The 19,122-nt window shown below is 45.6% G+C and overlaps 1 protein-coding gene across 2 annotated transcripts in view; it reads right to left on the bottom strand.

Annotated features, from left to right (window-relative positions):
* The window catches only part of HPCAL1 (hippocalcin like 1), a 246,800-nt gene that overhangs the window by 35,575 nt on the left and 192,103 nt on the right, over positions 1–19,122 (bottom strand). For both annotated transcript variants that reach the window (XM_033937090.1, XM_033937089.1), the window contains exon 2: positions 10,828–11,226. In XM_033937090.1, the coding sequence (XP_033792981.1) occupies positions 10,828–11,205 (378 nt within the window). In that variant the 5' untranslated portion in view covers positions 11,206–11,226. The remainder of the gene's footprint in view (positions 1–10,827; positions 11,227–19,122) is intronic.

Raw genomic sequence — 19,122 nt, 5'->3', positions numbered from 1 at the left:
TCTGCCTGAGGACATCCACCTTGCTCACCTCTAGCTGGACCAGATTTTCATCCTGCTCTCCTTTTACGATCTCCTCGGGCTCCGGAATGTTGGTTGTGTCCTCCCTCGTGAAAACTGACATGAAGAACTTATTTAGCCTGTCAGCTTTTTCCTCTTTTACCACTCCCTTTCTGTTCCCATCATCCAAGGGTCCCACTTCCTCCCTTGCTGGTTGCTTTCCCTTAATGTACCTGAAGAATGATTTGAAGTTTGTTGCTTCCCCTGCCAGTCTCTCTTCATATTCTTTTTTTGCTTTCCTAACCACTCGATGACACTCCTTTTGGTGTTTTTTGTGTTCCTTTTGGTTCTCCTCTGTTTTGTCCTTTTGCCATTTTTTGAATGATGCTTTCTTGTCACTTATCGCCTTTTTCACTGCATTTGTTATCCACACTGGGTTTTTTGTTCTATTTTTTTTTTTTTTTTTTTGCATGTATGTATGTATGTAAAGATTTCCTTTAAGATGTTTATGCCCTGTTGCTGTATCAAGTATCATGCTTGTAAATTATGATTAAACTTATAAATAAATAAAATGCAAGGTGCTAATAAGGAAGGCAAAGAAGATAGTGTTGGAAGCAAAAAAACACAGTAACAACTTTTTTAGGTATATTTAAAAGCAAGAAGCTGGGAAGAAAATTAGTTGGACCACTAAGCGACAGATAGATAAAAGAGGCTCTCAGGGAAGACAATGCCATAGTGGAGAGATTAAATGAATTCTTTGCTTTGGTCTTCACTGAGGAAGATGTGGGGGAGTTACTGGTGCCAGAAATGGTATTCAGTTCTGATGAATCAGAGAAACTCAAACAAATCTCTATCACTGGAAGATGTAATGGGTCAATTTGACAAATTGAACAGTAGCAAATTGCCTGGACTGGAAGGTCTACATCCCAGAGTACTGATAGAATTGAAAAATGAGCTTGCAGAGCTATTAGTAATTTGTAATTTTTCTCTAGGATCCTGCATAGTACTGGAAAACTGGAGGGTGGTCAACATGATGCTGATTTTTAAAAACTGTTTCAGAGGTATTCTGGGAAATTATAGATGTTGAGTCTGACATCTGTGCCGGGCAAAATGGTAGAGACTATTATAAAGAACAAAATGACCAAACATATGCATAAGCAAGGATTAATGAGAGAAATCCTTTCAGCGCTATATAAGTGATAAGTAGTAGTATGAATTTAGTCAAGGGAAATCTTCCCTCACCAATCTATTGCATTTCTTTCAAGGTGTGAATGAACATGTGGATAAACGTGTGCCGGTTGATTATCGTGTATTTGGATTTTTTTAAAGGCATTTGACAAGTACCTCATGAAAGACTTCTGAGGAAATTAGAGTTATGGAATAGGAGGTAATGTCCTATTATGGATTAAGAACTGGTTAAAAGACAGTAAACAATAGGTTTAAATGGTCAATATTCTCAATGAAGAAGGCTAAATAGTGGGGTTCCCCAGGGGTCTGTGCTGGGACTCCTGCTTTTTAACATTTATCAATGATCTAGAGATGGGAATAATTTGTGAGATAATTAAATTTGCAGATGACTTAAAGTTGTTCAAATGCAAAAAGATTGTGAAAAATTGCAAGAGGACCATGGGAGACTGGGCGACAAAATGGCAGATGGCGTTTAATGTGAGCAGGAACCCAAACTATAGCTACGTGATGCAGGGTTCCGTGTTAGGAGTCACTGTCCAGGAAAAGGATCTAGGTCCCGATTCACTAAAGTCAGCGATCATCGCTGCTACCTGCCTGATTCACTAAATGGCCCACCGTGTATTTTGCGATCTGACCCAACCCATGCAAATGAGTAAAGCCCGATGCAAAATAGCCAAGCGATTGATTCACTAACATTTGCTTGGCTATTTTGCATCAGGTTTTACTATCACAAAACCCGACTGCTGTAGACCTGTCAGTAACTGTGTTACCAACAGGTCTTCCGGGTTTTTTAATTCATTTTTTTTCCATGGCACAGATATTTTGCGACCCACAAATGGCAGGAGGAAAGCCCACTCCCTCCTGCCACCTGACGCTCCCTCCACCGCACTGAAAGTATGGCAGCAGGGATGCCTGGTTCCCCCCTGCCTGCCCACGGCCAGCCGAACAACTCCCCCCACCCTCGCACTGAAAAATGCCATTGGGCCCCTCTCCTTCCTTCCCCTCCCCCCCAGAAACAAACAGCAGGAGGGATACCCACCGCTCCCTCCTGCCAACGGACAACAGTGGATGCCTCCTTCCCGTACCTTTACATTGGGAGCAGGAGGGGTGCTCAGTCTCTCCTGCTACTCCGGCCTCCTGCGATGCAATGCGGGCCTTAGGCCCTGCCCCAATTCATCATGTGATGTACGGGGAGGGGCCTAAGACCCTGATTGGCTCAGGTGTCTCAGGCTCCTCCCTTGGCCAATCAGGGACTTCCTTAGACAACTCCTTAAGGAAGTCCCTGATTGGCTCAGGTGCCTCATACTCCTCTCAAGGGAGGAGCCTGAGGCGCCTGAGCCAATCAGGGCCTTAGACCCTTCCTCATGCATCACATGGTGCACTGGGGCAGGTCCTAAGGTCTGCATTACATCGCAGGAGGCCGGAGAAGCAGGAGGGACTAAGCACCCCTCCTGCTCCCAACGTAAAGGTATGGAGAGGGGGCATCCGCTGCAGTCCAGTGAGGGGGAAGGGGCATCCGCTGCTGTCTGGTGACAGGAGGAGTGGGCATCCCTCCTGCTGTTTGTTTCATGGAGGGGGAAGGAAGGAAGGAGAGGTCCCCACGATGGTATTTTTCAGCGTGGGGGGTGTTCGGCCGGCTGCGGGTGGGGGAGGAGGGGGCCATTGGTGCCAATGACAGGAGGGACCGGGCATCCCTCCTGCCATATTTTTGAGCGCAGTGGGGAAGACCGCCGATGGCAGGAGGAAGTGGGCACCCCTCCTGCCATTTTTTTTTTATTCAGGGAGGGGGCAAAGACAGAACGCTTTGTCGGGAGGGGGAGGCTTTTTTTTTTTTTTTTAATTGGCCAGATATTTTGCGTGTGTAATGCACGTGAAATATCTGGCCCATTAAAAAAAATGAAAAGTAAAAAAGCCGGCAGAAGCTCTGACAGCAGTGAACGGGAGGCTGATTCTCCTTTCACTACTGTCAGGGCTCTGCACTGACTCAATCGCTCACTGAGTGATTGAGTCGGGGAGTTTGCATAAAAATGATTTGCACCTCCATGCAAATCATTTGCTTGCAAACTAGTTAGTAAATCATTCACTGTTTAAAAATCAGCCAGAGAATCTGCAAACAGTGATTGAGTCACTATCTTTAGTGAATCTAGCCCCTAGTTGTCATCGTTGAGGATACGTTTATAGGGCTCTTCTGTTTGAAGAAGAGACAGATGAGTAGGAATACAATAGAGGTCTACAAAATCCTGAGTGAACAATACAGTTGAACAGGTTAACCATAAATTGATCGTTTACTCTTCCAAAAACTACAAAGACTAGGGGACACTCCTTGAAGTTTCATGCCCATTCTTGTAAAACAAATATCACTTAACAAATAGTTAAGCTCTGGAACTGCAGTATATGGTAACAGAAGTCAGCATATCTGAGTTTAAAAAAGGCTTCAGGAGGAGAAACCCATAATCTGTTACTAAAATAGATTTAGAGAAAGCTACTGCATATCCCTGGGATCAGCAGCATAGAATTAGTTAGTGAGATTCAGTTAAGTATTTGTGACTTACATTGGTAATTGGTAGAAGCAGGATACAGGGTTACATGGACCATCAGTCTGAACCAGTATGGCTAGTTTAGGTTCTTACAAGTTTCTGTACTATAATACAATGATTAGAACAGAGCAACCAACCTGGGCATCTATCTTAATCCATAAATTTGAAAGCTTTTTGAGATAATTAATCCTGTAGCAGTGTTTATAAATTTGCTATTATATGCAAAAGTGCACAGAGGTTCATTGAATTACAGCAAACTTATCCCAGTTATTTGGTGCAGGTAGTTGTTTGGATTTTTTTTCCATTTTTTATTTATTATCAATTAATTACAAAGAATTAACTTTGAAAAGAAAATTAGAAAAAGTACAATCAATACCATTAAAATGAAACACAAAAAAATTCCAACTTAATATATAGTCCACAATTGGGAGAACAAAGTAAGTAAGTAAAAATCCCTTCTAGGAAAAAGGGGTAGATACAAATTTATTTATAAAAAATAGAGCAGTTAACCTCAGCTAAATATTAACAGACATGAGTTATCCTTTACTTTCCTAGGTAGCATCAGAAATCCCTTTTCCTTCTAAGAAAAAAACGCAACTGTTTTGGGTCAAAAATATATACTTATTTTGTTGATAATTTATAAAACATTTACAAGGAAACCTCAACTGAAAGGAGGCTCCTAAAGAAATAACTTTAGATCTATATTGCATAAATTCCTTCCTTCGGGTTTGAGTTCATCGTGAAACATCCGGAAAATATAAATTTTTCCACCCAAGTAAAAAATCTGCTTTAAATTAAAATATAGTTTCAAAATCATGTCCTTTCTTTGAAGAAAAACGAAGGATACTATCAGAGTAACGCGACCCAGAATTTCAATTTCAGAAGATTCCAGTAGCTCTGAAATTCCTAACTGTGCTTGTTCTTCCTCTTCTTTCTTTTCCGTCATAGTTCTTTTAAAGAAATAAAGTCTTTGTGTCGGGGGGATATTAGACTCTGAGATTTTTAATATGGAGATCAAAATTTTTTTAAAGATCTCTCTTGAAGTCATAAATTTAGGTATAGGAAAATTCAGTAGCCTTAAATTCAGGCTCCTATTTTGATTTTCAAAGATTTTCAATTTTCCGTAGATAAAAAGTATTATCTGTAACTTGTTGTTTATTAAAGGTTTTGACCTCCAACATAGTTTGTTCAATCTCCCCAATTTTCTGGTTTTGCTGTTGTACCTGGGTTTCCAATTGGTTAATTTTTAATGGGAGCCCAAGAGTTAGAGAAATAAGGTTGCTACATACCAGATGAAGGTTTTCAATTGCTGTTCAAAGAGAGTCCATTTTTACCACCAGTGGTCCGAGTTGGGTCATCTGAGACTAGTTTTGTTCCAGCCCCTGAGCTCCTTCGCGGCTCGTGTCTCCTTCCAACTCACCACCACTCTCATTCGGTGCTCCTCCCTCAAACGGCTTCAACAAAGTTAAAAATGTTGAAGCATTCGCCTCCAAACTTGCCGGCTGCAAAAAATTCTCCTTCCCTTCCATTCCCAGGGAGCCCTCTAGTCGGAGGTTTGATATAGCCGCGTTTCCAGGCGCTGGGGGAGGCTCAGGTCCTGCAGGACTCAGCGAAAATTTGCTGTCTAAACTGAGCCTTTCCTGAGGCTCTGGTGCAGGTAGTTTTCCATGAAAATTCCCACATTTTAAGAATCCAACAGAATGTATGTAAAATAATAATTCTGTCTAGATTCTGCTAATCTCCCATATATAGGTAAAAAGTGTAAATATATAAGACTTAAGTGCACATTTTTATCTATACTGTATATTGGGGGAGGGGGAGCAAATTAGTTACAATAACTGACAGCATTGCATGGTCCATTCAGTCTGACCAACAAGGTGTTTAAAAACTGTGCCCATTACACTGTGCAAGTCCTAATCATGCCTGCTTAAACACTGGTTGTCAAGTCTCTGCTATGTTAACCATACAGACAGCCAAACCTGATGTAGTCTTTGTTATACCCACATTTCATCCCTATTACTGACAGTATTCAACTAGAACATGAGAACATAAAAATTGCCGCTGCTGGGTCAGACCAGTGGTCCATCGTGCCCAGCAATCCGCTCCCGCGGCGGCCCCTAGGTCAAAGACCAGTTCCTGCTGAATGGAATGTACGCAGGTAGGGCTGGTCTCAGGGCACTGGTCTTTGACCTAGGGGCTGCCGCGGGAGTCAAGATGTCTTCCTTTTCCCCCACCAAGCTGCACAGCATTCTCACTTGCAACATGGGACAATAAAGTGATCTACAACACTGATGCTGCTGAGGTTTCACCCATCTTTTGAGGGACACAGACCATAGAAGTCCACCCAGCAAATGGCAAAAAACTTGCTCCTGCAATTATGTGAATTCTTTTGCATTTATTGAACTTAATATATTTCCAAACATAATTTGCTGCATCTTAATCCAAGAACCCTTGGATAAAAAAAGCAAATCTTTGTGTAGTCTACAACAGGCTTGTCCAACCTTTTTCTATCAGATTCTACATTTTATATTTTATAACATTCAGAGGGCCAAAACACGCACCGCTGTATTTTGGATATGTTTTGTCAAATAGTGGCTAAATACAACAGTGTGTTGTCCCCACCCAGCTAGTCTCTCTCTCTCATCTATCTACAACCTTCATCCAGTCTACTTGTTCTCTCTCATGTACTAACCCCATCCCCAGGTTTTACCCAGTCTCTTACCCCTCAACTGACTTCAGCTGTAGAACAAACAATTGACTTCCTGCTTCCCCACCATGACTCAGCTCTCTGCAAGTCTGAGCTGCATGGTGCTGGAAGTCCAAACTTCTGGCTCAAACTTTCAGAGATCTGAGTCGCGGCGGGAAAGAGGGAATCTTGCTGCGCCTGCACCACATGAATTACCAAGCTTCTGAGGGCCAGAAAAACACATGGAGGGCTGGGTTCTGGCTCCAAGGCCATAGGTTGAAAAAACTTGATCTACAATAATAGTATATTTTTAAAAATACCATTATCAAAATCAGAAATTGAAAAGCCATTTACCATATATACTCAAATAAACTGGGAGTTTTGGTTCAAAAAACTGGCTCAAAAATGGGGGTCCCAATTTATATTCGAACCAAGACCCTCCCCCCCCCCCCCCCACACACAGAATTTTGCAGGCCGCCTGCACCAGGTTCTTTCCCCTCCCTCATACCTCTGCTGATCCCAGGTGGAGGAGAAGCAGGCAGGAGCAAGCTTTCCACATTTCTGCCCCGCTGCTAACCAGATCGAGTTTCTTCGTCCGCTGAATGGCAGGAGCACAGTTTGGCGCTGCTGCTTGTCACTGAGCGGCTTCAATTCACGGGAGCCAGTAAGGAAGCCGCTCAGCGCCGAGCAGCAGCGCTAAATCACACTCCTACTCTTGCCGCGCAGCCGAAGAAACTCGATTTGTATAGCTGGTTAGCAGAGGGGCAGGAGTTCGGAAAGCTTGTTCCTGGCTGCTACACCTCCACCAGGGATCAGCAGAGGCATGAGGATAGGGTAGGGAGAGTGGATAGGGGGCAGAGCCTGACAGGGGAGGGAAAGAAGGTTGCTTGGTGCAGAACCTGACAGAGGAGGGAGGGAAGGAAGGGTGCAGAGCCTGACAGGGGAGGGAGGGAAGGGTTTGGGTGCAGAGCCTGACAGGGGAGGGAGGGAAGGAAGGGAGCTGGGTGCAGTGCCTGACAAGGGAGGAAGGAAAAGGGGGAGGGGTGCAGAGCTTGGCAGGGAGGGGGTGGGTGCAGAGCCTGACAGGGCAGGGCACTTGAATATTAAGCTGTCGAGTCATAAGAACATAAGAATTGCCGCTGCTTGGGTCATACCAGTGGTCCATCGCGCCCAGCAGTCCGCTCCCAAGGCGGTCCCTAGTTCAAAGACCAGAGCCCTAACTGAGATCAACCTTACCTGCTTACGTTCCGGTTCAGCAGGAACTTGAACAACCTTGTCCTGAATCCCTGGAGGGTGTTTTCCCCTATAACAACCTCCGGAAGAGCGTTCCAGTTTTCCACCACTCTCTGGGTGAAGAAGAACTTCCTTATGTTTGTATGGAATCTATCTCCTTTTAACTTTAGAGTACTCTCTCGTTCTCCCTACCTTGGAGAGGGTGAACAACCTGTCTTTCTCTACTAAGTCTATTCCCTTCAGTATCTTGAATGTTTCTATCATGTCCCCTCTGTCTCCTCTTTTCGAGGGAGAAGAGGCCCAGTTTCTCTAATCTCTCGCTATATGGCAACTCCTCCAGCCCCTTAACCATTTTAGTAGCTCTTCTCTGGACCCTTTCAAGTAGTATCATGTCCTTTATGTATGGCGACCAGCGCTGGATGCGGTATTCCAGGTGAGGGCATACCATGGCCTGTTACAGAGGCATGATAACCTTCTCCGATCTGTTTATGATCCACTTCTTAATCATTCCTAGCATTCTGTTCGCCCTCTTTGCCGCCACCATGCATTGCGCGGATGGCTTCATCGACTTATCGACCAGTACTCCTCAAGTCTCTTTCCTGAGGGGTCTCTCCAAGTACCGCCCTGGACATCTTGTATTTGTGTATAAGATTTTTGTTACCAACATGCATCACCTTACACTTAGCCATGTTAAATCTCATTTGCCATGTCGCGGCCCATTTCTCAAGCATGTTTATGTCCTGTTGTAGGTCTTTGCAATCCTTCTGCGTCTTCACTACTCTGAATAGCTTCCTATCGTCTGCAAATTTAATCACCTCGCTCGTCGTACTAATTTCCAGGTCATTTATAAATATGTTGAAGAGCACGGGTGCAAGCACCGAATCCTGCGGTACTCCACTCGTGATGCTTTTCCAGTCCGAGTCGACCATTTTTCCTCCTTTTTGGGATTATATATTCGGATTGACTTATATCCGAGTATATACAATAGTTCTTTGTTCAGAAATAGTCTGGTGGCATCTTTGAAATCAAAATGAAAAACTTGAAGCTTGGTAGAAAACGAATACATTAAATTAAATGGGAAAAAAATAATTTGGTGGAACAGAAAAATATTTTCGCATTATGAAAATTCTTAGGGTAACATAAAACATTACATGGATTGAAAGGTGTGCTTATTCCCACCTAAAATTATTTTTTCAGTTCCGTCACAAAAATATAGTAGAAACAGAATGACTGAAGGTGGTCAATCTGTTTTGGGAAGGTATGATGGGCTTTACTCAGTCTGCCTCACTACAGTATTTGATTTCTTACACAGTACAGTCTTCATGAACAGAGCAACTGAGTATTTAGAGCAAACTACGGTAGATCTATTTAGTCACACTGTCACAGCCAAAATTAAAACCAAATGCCACGGAAAGGTTGCCTATTATTACATCTTAGGAAGAAACTGGTCTGTTGCTCAGGATAAAATGATTCCTTAGTAAAAAGAAGGGTGTTGAACAGGGGCACCTTTTCTGTATTTGAGCTGCTGCAGTATATTAATTTAATTTAATGCTGCGGTGTCAAAAAGTTTGCAGGACACTGCTTTAAAGAATGGAAAAAGGATCCCAATTAAGAAAATAAGAAGCAATATAAGCACTGACAAGTTAGATGTAAATCATTGATAAAGAAAGCTAAATAAGAATATGAAGAACAACTTGCCAAAGAGGCAAAAACTCATGACAGGCATTCCATCCCCTTAATTATTTTGCTTGCACTCCTTTTGAACCTTTTCTAATTCATTTTTTTTTTTATACAGCAACAGAATTGCACACAATAGTCACACCTTCTGGTAATACCATTATGTAAAGCAAATAGGTTTTTTTTTAGATCAAGTTTGGTATACCTAGGGTTTTCCCAGACAAGTCCTCTTTGTCAGCAGTCTCTCAGGAATCCGGGCGGCTTTTCTATAGGCAGCTTTTTGGCTGGGTTTCTGTCGGGGGGGGGGGGGGGGGGGAGAGGGGAGGCAGCGGGCGTCATCGTAGCAAATCCAATCAAAACTGAAATGCAAGGAAGACGCATAGCTAGCACCAGGTCAGCTCAGGTCACCTGATCTACTGGCACGTGCTGTGCAGCAAGCTGATTGGATGAACAGGCCCTCCAAGTCTAACCTCGTGCACAGTACGTGTTGCTTGCAGCCGCTGAGGAGAGAAAAAAGGAGAGGCCAGTGCAAAAGAAGCCAGGAGCCAAATCCCACCCAAAGGCTGTTTCTCCTCCAAACCCCTCCTGCCCCTGGTAACCCAATCCCTGCAGACTTCCAGCTCACTAGTCTCCAGTTAGCTGTACAATGCCTCCGGTGATGCCGGTAGACAGATCACAGGTGCATTGTACCTTAGTCTGGAGATATTGCAGCTAGTAGTAAGTAGTGTACTGAGGGTACATCTGTTCTTTCCACATTTTGCCCATGAAACTGAAAAGGCAAGCCTGCTGTGCTTGGACAGGAGAATTTAAGGTTTCCAAGGACTTGCTCTCCTCAGCCGTTTTTAGTTTACCTTTCCCTCTCTCAGCTGCCAGTGTGCTCTAGTCCTAAGCCAAGGACATGTGACTATCAAGCCACAAGTTAGCTATCCTTGAAAATATCTCAGTAAGAGATCTAAGGCATCTCTATGCATAGTCTTTATTTAATAAAACAATGTCACTAGCAATGTGAGTTTGTTCCATTGTAGGAGACTAGGCTTAACTTTGTAGCTATATTGTAAAATGAAACCATGAGTATCCACATGTATGTGCCAGGGGTGGGTATGCATGGTCCTCGAGGACCATGAATATGCATGATATTAATTTGCATTTAATGGAAGCAGTATGTGCAAATCAATCTAATACACATGCATTGTAGAAATCCTGAAAACATGATTGAGTTGTGGCCCTTGAGGACTGTGGTTGCTCATCTTTAGTTTCAAGTTTATTAGGTTTTTTTATATACCGCCTAGCAAGGTTATCTAAGCAGTTTTACAATCGGATACTCAAGCATTTTTCCCTATCTGTCCCGGTGGGCTCACAGTCTACCTAATGTACCTGAGGACTGAGCGACTTGCCCAAGGTCACAAGGAGCAGCGCAGGGTTTGAACCCACAACCCCAGGGTGTACTCAATATCCTGAGATATTTGCAAGTAGCAAGATTTCTTAAAAAGGTATATAAAAGATTCTTACTTGCACAATTTCTAGCATTTCACCACGACTTATGTAGCCATTCCCATCAAGGTCATACATACTAAATGCCCACTTCAGCTTCTGCTCAAGCTTTCCTCGGGATGTGACACTCAATGCAATTATAAATTCCCGGAAGTCAATAGTCCCATCACCATTGGTATCAAAAGTGCGAAACACATGCTCTGCAAACTTTGAGGCATCTCCATAAGGGAAGAAATTTGCATATATCTTTTTGAATTCCTCAACAGTTAAATGGCCAGTTGGGCAATCTTTCAGAAAGCCTTTATACCACTCTTGGAGCTCATGGTCTGTGAATTCGGTATTTTCTCTAAGATCCTGCAGCACCTCAGGACGGAGCTTGCTGTTCTGCTTCCCCATCCTGTTCTTCACAATTAAAATCTGAAAATTACAAAACACGAGAGCTTTAACTTTAGTTTCAAGGTCTGACGTGACGTTACACTTTGTAAATGGCACTTTCTAATAGCCCTGTAATAATTCTCTCAGACAATTAACACAGTCCATTTCTGAGAATTCTGAAGTGCTCCGGTGTCATAAAGGTTGCCTTATTCTGCAAAACCTATTAGTAGTAATTAGCTACATAAATACTAATTATGTGGGATGATTTGAAGGGTGTGTAGAATAAACAGGTGGTTTATTAGGTCTTATATTTGCATGCTCTGGGGCCCTGTTGACATAAATGTTGTGACCTCTTCTTCTGTATGTAGACTGCTAGTATGGTATTTAAAGTTTAAAAAATTACTGTATTTTTCGCTTCATAAGACACACTTTTTCCCCACCCAAAATTGGATGGAAATTTCGGTGCGTCTTATGAAGTGAAGGTAACTTTTTTAAAACACCCCCACCCACCCTGTTGTACCTTTTCAAAATGTCCCACTCATTGGGGGAACGCAGGCTGACTACCGCCCGCCTGCCTGCCGCTGCTTCCTGCTGGCTGCCACTGCGCTGCAACTCCAGGAAGGGAAGGTAAGGGCCAGCGTGCTGCACCAGACACTGCCACCCTCCCTGCTGCGTTGAAGCCTGCCTATCCTCCGCTGATTCCTTCTCCTTTGACCCAGGTCCGCCGCCACGCCAGCACTCAAAGAAGGGAAGGGTCAGCATGCAGCAATTTCATGTCGCCGGCCCACAAGCCTTCTCGTGACGTCAGAACTGATGTCAGTTCTGATGTCGGGAGAAGGCTTGTGGGCCAGCGACATGAAATCGCTGCACGCTGGCCCTTCCCTTCTTTGAGTGGTGGCGCAGCGGCGGACCCAGGCCAGAGGAGGAATCGGCAGAAGGTAGGCAGGCTTCAACGTGGCAGGGAGGGCGGCAGGAAGGACAAAGACTTGGAAGGCAGTGAAGGGGAGGAGATACGAACTTGGGACAAGGTAAGGAGGGAGAACGAAGGACAAAGGCTGGAAGGCAGTGAGGAGGCACGAACATGGGACTTGAGAGGGAGGAAATAGAAAGGGACAATTGTTGAGCCCGAGTGAAGAAAGGAAGGAAGAAAGGAGACTCATGAAATCACCAGACAACAAAGGTAGGAAAAATGATTTTATTTTTAATTTAGTGATCAAAATGTATCAGTTTTGATAATTTATATCTGCTGTGTGTATTTGAAAAATGAAAGGAACAGCCTGACAGGGAAGGGGAGACAGGGTGAAAAGCCTGGCAGGGAGTGTGGGATTGGTCGCAGAGCCTGGCAGGGAGTGAGAGGGGGCTGGGTGCAGAGCCTGGTATATATTAGTACACAATTTGGTTCAGAATGGTTTTTTTTCTGGTTTTCCTACTCTAAATCTAGGGTGCGTCTTATAGAGCGAAAAATACAGTATTTTTAGTATTTTGATTTATGTTACCTGCAAACATTTAGAATTTTTAGGGACTCATAAGACAGATGTCAGTAATACTCACTGAGAGCAAGAAAGGAATGTGTTTTAGTATTGTGCTGTTAACATGAGTTACAGTCCATCTACAATGTCAAGACAACACACTAACAATAAAAGCTCTTTCACTAACTAACACAGTACTGAACTAATTCTATCCTAAAGATAATTAAAGGCTCTGGCAGAAAGAACAAAGATAATTGAAAGCTTTTAAACAGTATACCAAAATATCAATGAATCACCTTTCATGTTAGAATCAAAAGGATAATAACTTTACTTAGAATCCTTTCTGGCTTTCATCTCTATGTTAAGGAGTGTATGCATCAAAATCAACTAGATGAGATACATGAGGCAGGTATTTTACCTGCTAAAAAAAGCATTAAAGAAGTTTGAACAATGAGAATTTTAGATACACCATGAACTGGTGTATCATTAATACATACTTCAAAGGCACTGTTTTAATCAAGCTAATTACTTCTTAATATAAAAGTTGGTGCTGGTTTTCTAGAAAAGTGCTGGTACTCAAGTGCAGGATGCTTCTCCCCCCCTCCCTGATCCACCCCACAAATGCTATTCTTTTTCCTTCAACTTTTGGTGCTCTCTCAGATTCAGGAAAATTTACTGGCATGATAAAGTTTATAAATGGGTTGCTAAAGCAGGCCTTGGGAAATCTAGAAGAAAGCCCCACAACTTAGAAGCCAGCAGTGGAGGCACCTCTTGCTTCTCCTTCCCCCCTCCTCCAATACTGAATGCAATTAAATTTTTTAGGGTGAGGGAGACAAGGAGGGGAGGGAATCCCCTCTCATCCCAGATCAGCAATAGCTTTTAGAAACTGATTTACTAAGGCCTTTTTCCTATTCTGTGTCTGTGGGCAAAGAAACTTCAGTAAATCAATCCACAACCCAATACAGCTTTCCCCATAAGATATTAAAGTCAAATAAATTCTGCATCCACAGAACCTCATGACCCTTTCCCAACAATGGGTAAAGAGCTAGAAAATTTCCAAATATCGGGTATAGTGTTAGGAGTGGGGTGCAACCAAGGCAACTCCACATAACTCCTTGGCCAGAGGAGGCCCTAAGCCTGCCTGAACCTGAAGGTGGCAAAGCCTGGTACAGAGCTTTGGGGTCCCCTTTCAAATTTCTGCCATGGACCTCATCCATGTCTGGTACCAGCTCTGGCAGTTTCTCATTCCAAAAAGTAAACTGACATTTTCATATCATTAAATAGGAAATAAAATTATTTTTCTATGTTTGGTCATTTGTTTAAAATTTTTTTTTAAATTGTTCCCATCTCTAGTTTCTGTTTTCCCCTGCCATGATCTTCTGTCCATGACATTTGTTTTCCCTACATATCCATCCATCTTTTGTTTGTGTCCCTATCATGCCCCCATGTTCATCATCTTCCTCCAACATCTCTATTCTGTATCCCTGCCTCCACTCGTTCAGCATCACCTCTGTGTCCCCATCCACTCCTCCTATATCCAATATCACTTGCCTCCCTGACCTTATGCTTCCCCTATGTCCAGCATTTCCCCTTCTGTGGCACCACTTCTCCCTGCACTTCATTATTGGACCCCGGTGTCTCTACCCTCTCCAGCTTTGCTCCTCTATGTCCATGTCCCTATGCTCCCTCCATACCCAATATTTCCCTTCTTCATCCCTACCCCTCCTCCTGTGTCCAGCTTATTTCTCTTTATCCTTCCTACTCAACATGGACCAGCATCTTTCCTATTCTTCTCACATGGTCCAGTGTATCTGTTTCTCTTCTCTCCATCCAACTCCCAGCATTCCCCCGCCCCCATCTTCTTTCCATCCCCGCATAGGAGAGCATTTCTCTCTCTTTCCCTTCTGTCAACCACCATTCCCCCAATACCCAGAATAGCATGTGTATCTACCTCTGTGAATATAGAATCTCTTTTTCTCCCTCTTCCCTCAATCTCTCACTCTCTCTTTTCCCCTTTTTCTCTGGGTTCCCCTGGATAATTTGAGGTATTGTGGCCCCTACCTCCATGAGCCCAGGATCTTTTTGACTCTCCTCCCACTGTGCAGGACAAAAACAGGAATTTTTATCAGCAGGGGGTGGGCTGTGGCAGAGGAAAGGTTCCAGGTCCAGCCGTAGACAGCATGAATTAATGGCTGCTGCAGCCAGCAGGGTTGCCAGATGGCAAAAAATGTTCTAGCCAAACTCATGGCAAAAAGTAGCCCAGAAGTAGCCCAACTTGTGCTCAGAGTAGCCAAAAAAGTAGCCCAAAAAGCACAGTTACTTACCGTAACAGGTGTTATCCAGGGACAGCAGGCAGATATTCTTAACGCATGGGTGACGTCACCGACGGAGCCCCGGTACGGACCTTTTTAACTAGAAAGTTCTAGTTGGCCGCACCGCGCATGCGCGAGTGCCTTCCCGCCCGACGGAGGAGAGCGTGGTGCCCAGTTAAGATAAGCCAGCTAAGAAGCCAACCCGGGGAGGAGGGTGGGACGTAAGAATATCTGCCTGCTGTCCCTGGATAACACCTGTTACGGTAAGTAACTGTGCTTTATCCCAGGACAAGCAGGCAGCATATTCTTAATGCATGGGTGACCTCCAAGCTAACAGAGAGGGAGGAGGGATGGTTGGCCATTAGGAAAATAAATTTTGTAACACAGATTGGCCGAAGTGTCCATCCCGTCTGGAGAAGGCATCCAGACAGTAGTGAGTAGTGAACGTGTGAACTGAGGACCAAGTGGCAGCCTTGCAGATTTCCTCGATGGGCGTGGAACGGAGGAAAGCCACAGAAGCAGCCATAGCCCTGACCCTGTGGGCCGTGACAGCACCTTACAGTGAGAGACCGGCCCGAGCATAACAGAACGCGATACAGGCAGCAAGCCAGTTGGAAAGCGTCCGTTTAGAGACAGGACGACCTAGATGGTTAGGATCGAAGGTCAGAAAGAGCTGAGGGGACGAGCGGTGAGCCCTGGTACGGTCAAGGTAGTATGCAAGGGCACGCTTACAATCCAGCATGTGCAATGCCTGTTCCCCAGGATGAGAATGGGGTTTAGGGAAAAAGACAGGCAACACAATGGACTGGTTGAGGTGAAAAGCCGAGACCACCTTGGGAAGGAATTTAGGATGGGTACGCCGAACCACCTTGTCATGGTGAACGGTGGATCGGCGACCAGTGCATGCATCTCACTAACCCTCCTGGCAGAGGTGATGGCAATGAGGAAAAGCACCTTCCAGGTTAGAAGTTTGAGCGAAGTTGTGGCAAGAGGCTCAAAAGGGGGTTTCATGAGGGCTGATAAAACCACATTCAGGTCCCAGACAACAGGAGGAGACTTTAGAGGCGGTTTGACATTGAAAAGGCCTCTCATGAACCGGGAAACCAGTGGATGAGCTGTGAGAGGTTTTCCGAAGATAGGCTCATGAAACGCAGTTATGGCACTGAGCTGGACTCTGATTGAGGTAGACTTGAGGCCAGCATCGGACAGAGAGAGCAAATAGTCCAGTACAGTTTCCACCGCTAATGAGGTGGGATCGTGATGATGCAGTAGACACCAAGAGGAGAACCTGGTCCACTTCTGATGGTAACATTGGAGGGTGGTCGGTTTCCTGGAGGCATCCAAAATGCGACGGACAGGCTGAGACAGATTCTCTGGAGAGGTCAGCCCGAGAGAAACCAAGCTGTCAGGTGGAGCGAAGACAGATTGGGATGCAGTAGAGACTGACGTTGCTGCGTAAGTAGAGTAGGAAACACAGGAAGAGGAATGGGCTCCCTGGAGCTGAGCTGAAGCAGGAGGGAGAACCAGTGTTGGCGAGGCCACTGAGGAGCGATGAGAATCATGGTGGCCCTGTCCCTGCGGAGTTTGGATAACGTCCGCAACATCAGAGGTAGTGGAGGAAAGGCATAGAGGAACCGATCCGTCCAGTCGAGCAGGAATGCATCTGGGGTCAGACGATGAGGAGAGAAGAGTCTGGAACAGAACTGGTGCAGCTGATGGTTGTGAGGTGCTGCAAAGAGGTCCACCTGCGGAGTGCCCCAGCGAGCAAAGATGGAGTGGAGTGTTGAAGGGTCCTGAGTCCACTCGTGAGGTTGAAGGATGCGGCTGAGATTGTCGGCCAGGGAGTTCTGTTCGCCCTGGATATAGACAGCCTTGAGGAAGAGATTGCGGGCCGTGGCCCAGGTCCAGATACGGAGAGCCTCCTGACAAAGGAGGCGAGATCCGGTGCCGCCTTTCTTGTTTATGTAGTACATGGCGACTTGATTGTCTGTGCACAGGAGAAGAACCTGAGGGCAGAGAAGGTGCTGGAAGGCCTTGAGAGCATAGAACATGGCTCTGAGTTCCAGGAAATTGATGTGATGTTGACGCTCCTGAGGGGTCCAGAGTCCCTGAGTGCGTAGATCTCCCAGGTGAGCTCCCCACGCATAGGGGGAGGCGTCCGTGGTTACGATCATGGAGTGAGGGGGTAGATGAAAGAGTAGTCCCCTGGAAAGATTTGAGGAGTTCAACCACCATTGAAGAGATTGCTGAAGAGACGATGTCACAGAGATGGGATGAGAAAGAAGATCCGTGGTCTGTGACCATTGGTTGGCAAGAGTCCATTGAGGTGTCCTGAGGTGGAGTCGCGCCAGAGGAAGCACATGGACCATCGAGGCCATGTGGCCCAGGAGGACCATCATCTGTCGGGCAGGGATGGAGTGATGAAGGAGCACCTGACGACAGAGGTGCAGCAGGGTCCGTTGACGGTCGGAGGGGAGAAACGCCCTCATTAGTGTGGTGTCGAGAACTGCTCCAATGAACTGAAGTCGCTGTGTGGGAAGCAGATGCGACTTGGGGTAGTTGATCTCGAACCCCAGGAGATGGAGGAGAGAGATGGTGTGATGAGTGGCTTGTAGCACAAGTGGAGACGTAGGTGCTTTCACCAACCAATCGTCCAAGTAGGGGAACACCTGGAGGTTGTGAGACCTGAGGAAGGCTGCCGCCACAATAAGGCACTTGGTGAACACCCTGGGCGATGAAGCGAGGCCAAAAGGTATCACTTTGTACTGATAGTGACGGTGCTGTATCTGAAACCGTAGGTAGCGACGTGAAGTCGGATTGATTGGGATGTGAGTGTAGGCCTCTTTGAGGTCCAGGGAACATAGCCAGTCGTGTTGAGAGAGAAGAGGGTAAAGCGTGGCAAGGGAGAGCATTCTGAACTTCTCCTTGACCAGACACTTGTTGAGGTCCCTGAGATCGAGGATGGGACGAAGGTCTCCTGTCTTCTTGGGAACCAGGAAGTAGCGGGAGTAGAATCCCTGACCCCTTTGGGCCGAAGGCACCTCTTCGATGGCATTGAGAAGAAGGAGGGATTGGACCTCCCTCAGGAGGAGGGGGGTTTGGGAGGAGTGAGAAGCAGACTCTACGGGAGGATTGTCTGGTGGAAGAGTCTGGAAGTTGAGAGAGTAGCCGTGGCGAATGATGTTGAGGACCCATTGGACTGATGTGATGACCTCCCAACGGCTGAGGAAGATTTGGAGGCGACCTCCGATAGGCTGAGGAAGAGGCAATGATGATGGGAGACTGGCTATGCCCTGGAGGAAAAAGTCAAAAGGGCTGAGATGGTTTTGACGGAGGGAGAGGCTTGGCAGGTTGGTGAGACTGTGAGCGAGCCTGAGATTGATGCTGTTGACGAGGTCGGCGAGGCTGCTGTTGAGGCGGGTTGAGAGGTCTGGCCGAGAACCTGCGCTGGTAGGAAGACTGCTGTCTGTAGGTGCGAGCAGGTGGAGTCTTCTTTTTAGGTTTAATCAGAGTGTCCCACCTGGTCTCATGTGCTGAGAGTTTCTGGGTTGTTGAGTCCAGGGACTCTCCAAAGAGTTCATCACCCAGACAAGGTGCGTTAGCCAGGCGGTCCTGGTGGTTAATGTCCAGGTCAGAGACTCTCAGCCATGCCAAACGTCGCATGGCCACCGCCATGGCAGATGCATGAGAGGTCAGCTCAAATGAGTCGTAGATGGAGCGAACCATGAATTTCCTGAGTTGGAGGAGGCTGGAAATATGTTGCTGGAAAAGAGGGACCTTACGTTCAGGAAGGTATTTCTATAAGGAGGAGAGCTGTTGCACCAGATGCTTCATGTAGAAAGAGAAGTGGAAGGTGTAGTTGTTGGCTCTATTGGCTAACATGGCATTTTGGAAAAGGCGCTTACCAAATTTATCCATGGTTTTTCCCTCTCTGCCAGGAGGGGTGGAGGCATATACACTGGAACCCTGAGATTTTTTCAAAGTAGATTCCACCAGGAGGGACTCGTGGGGCAATTGAGGCTTATCAAATCCTGGGATTGGAATAACCCGGTACAAGCTATCCAATTTACGAGGGGCTCCAGGAACCGTGAGGGGAGCTTCCCAGTTTTTATAGAAAGTTTCCCGTAAGATGTCGTGGACGGGCAACTTCAGAAATT

The sequence above is a fragment of the Geotrypetes seraphini genome, chromosome 3, assembly GCF_902459505.1.
Source record: "Geotrypetes seraphini chromosome 3, aGeoSer1.1, whole genome shotgun sequence".
NCBI lineage: Eukaryota > Metazoa > Chordata > Amphibia > Gymnophiona > Dermophiidae > Geotrypetes > Geotrypetes seraphini.
This window is presented reverse-complemented; position numbering and strand designations above follow the sequence as displayed.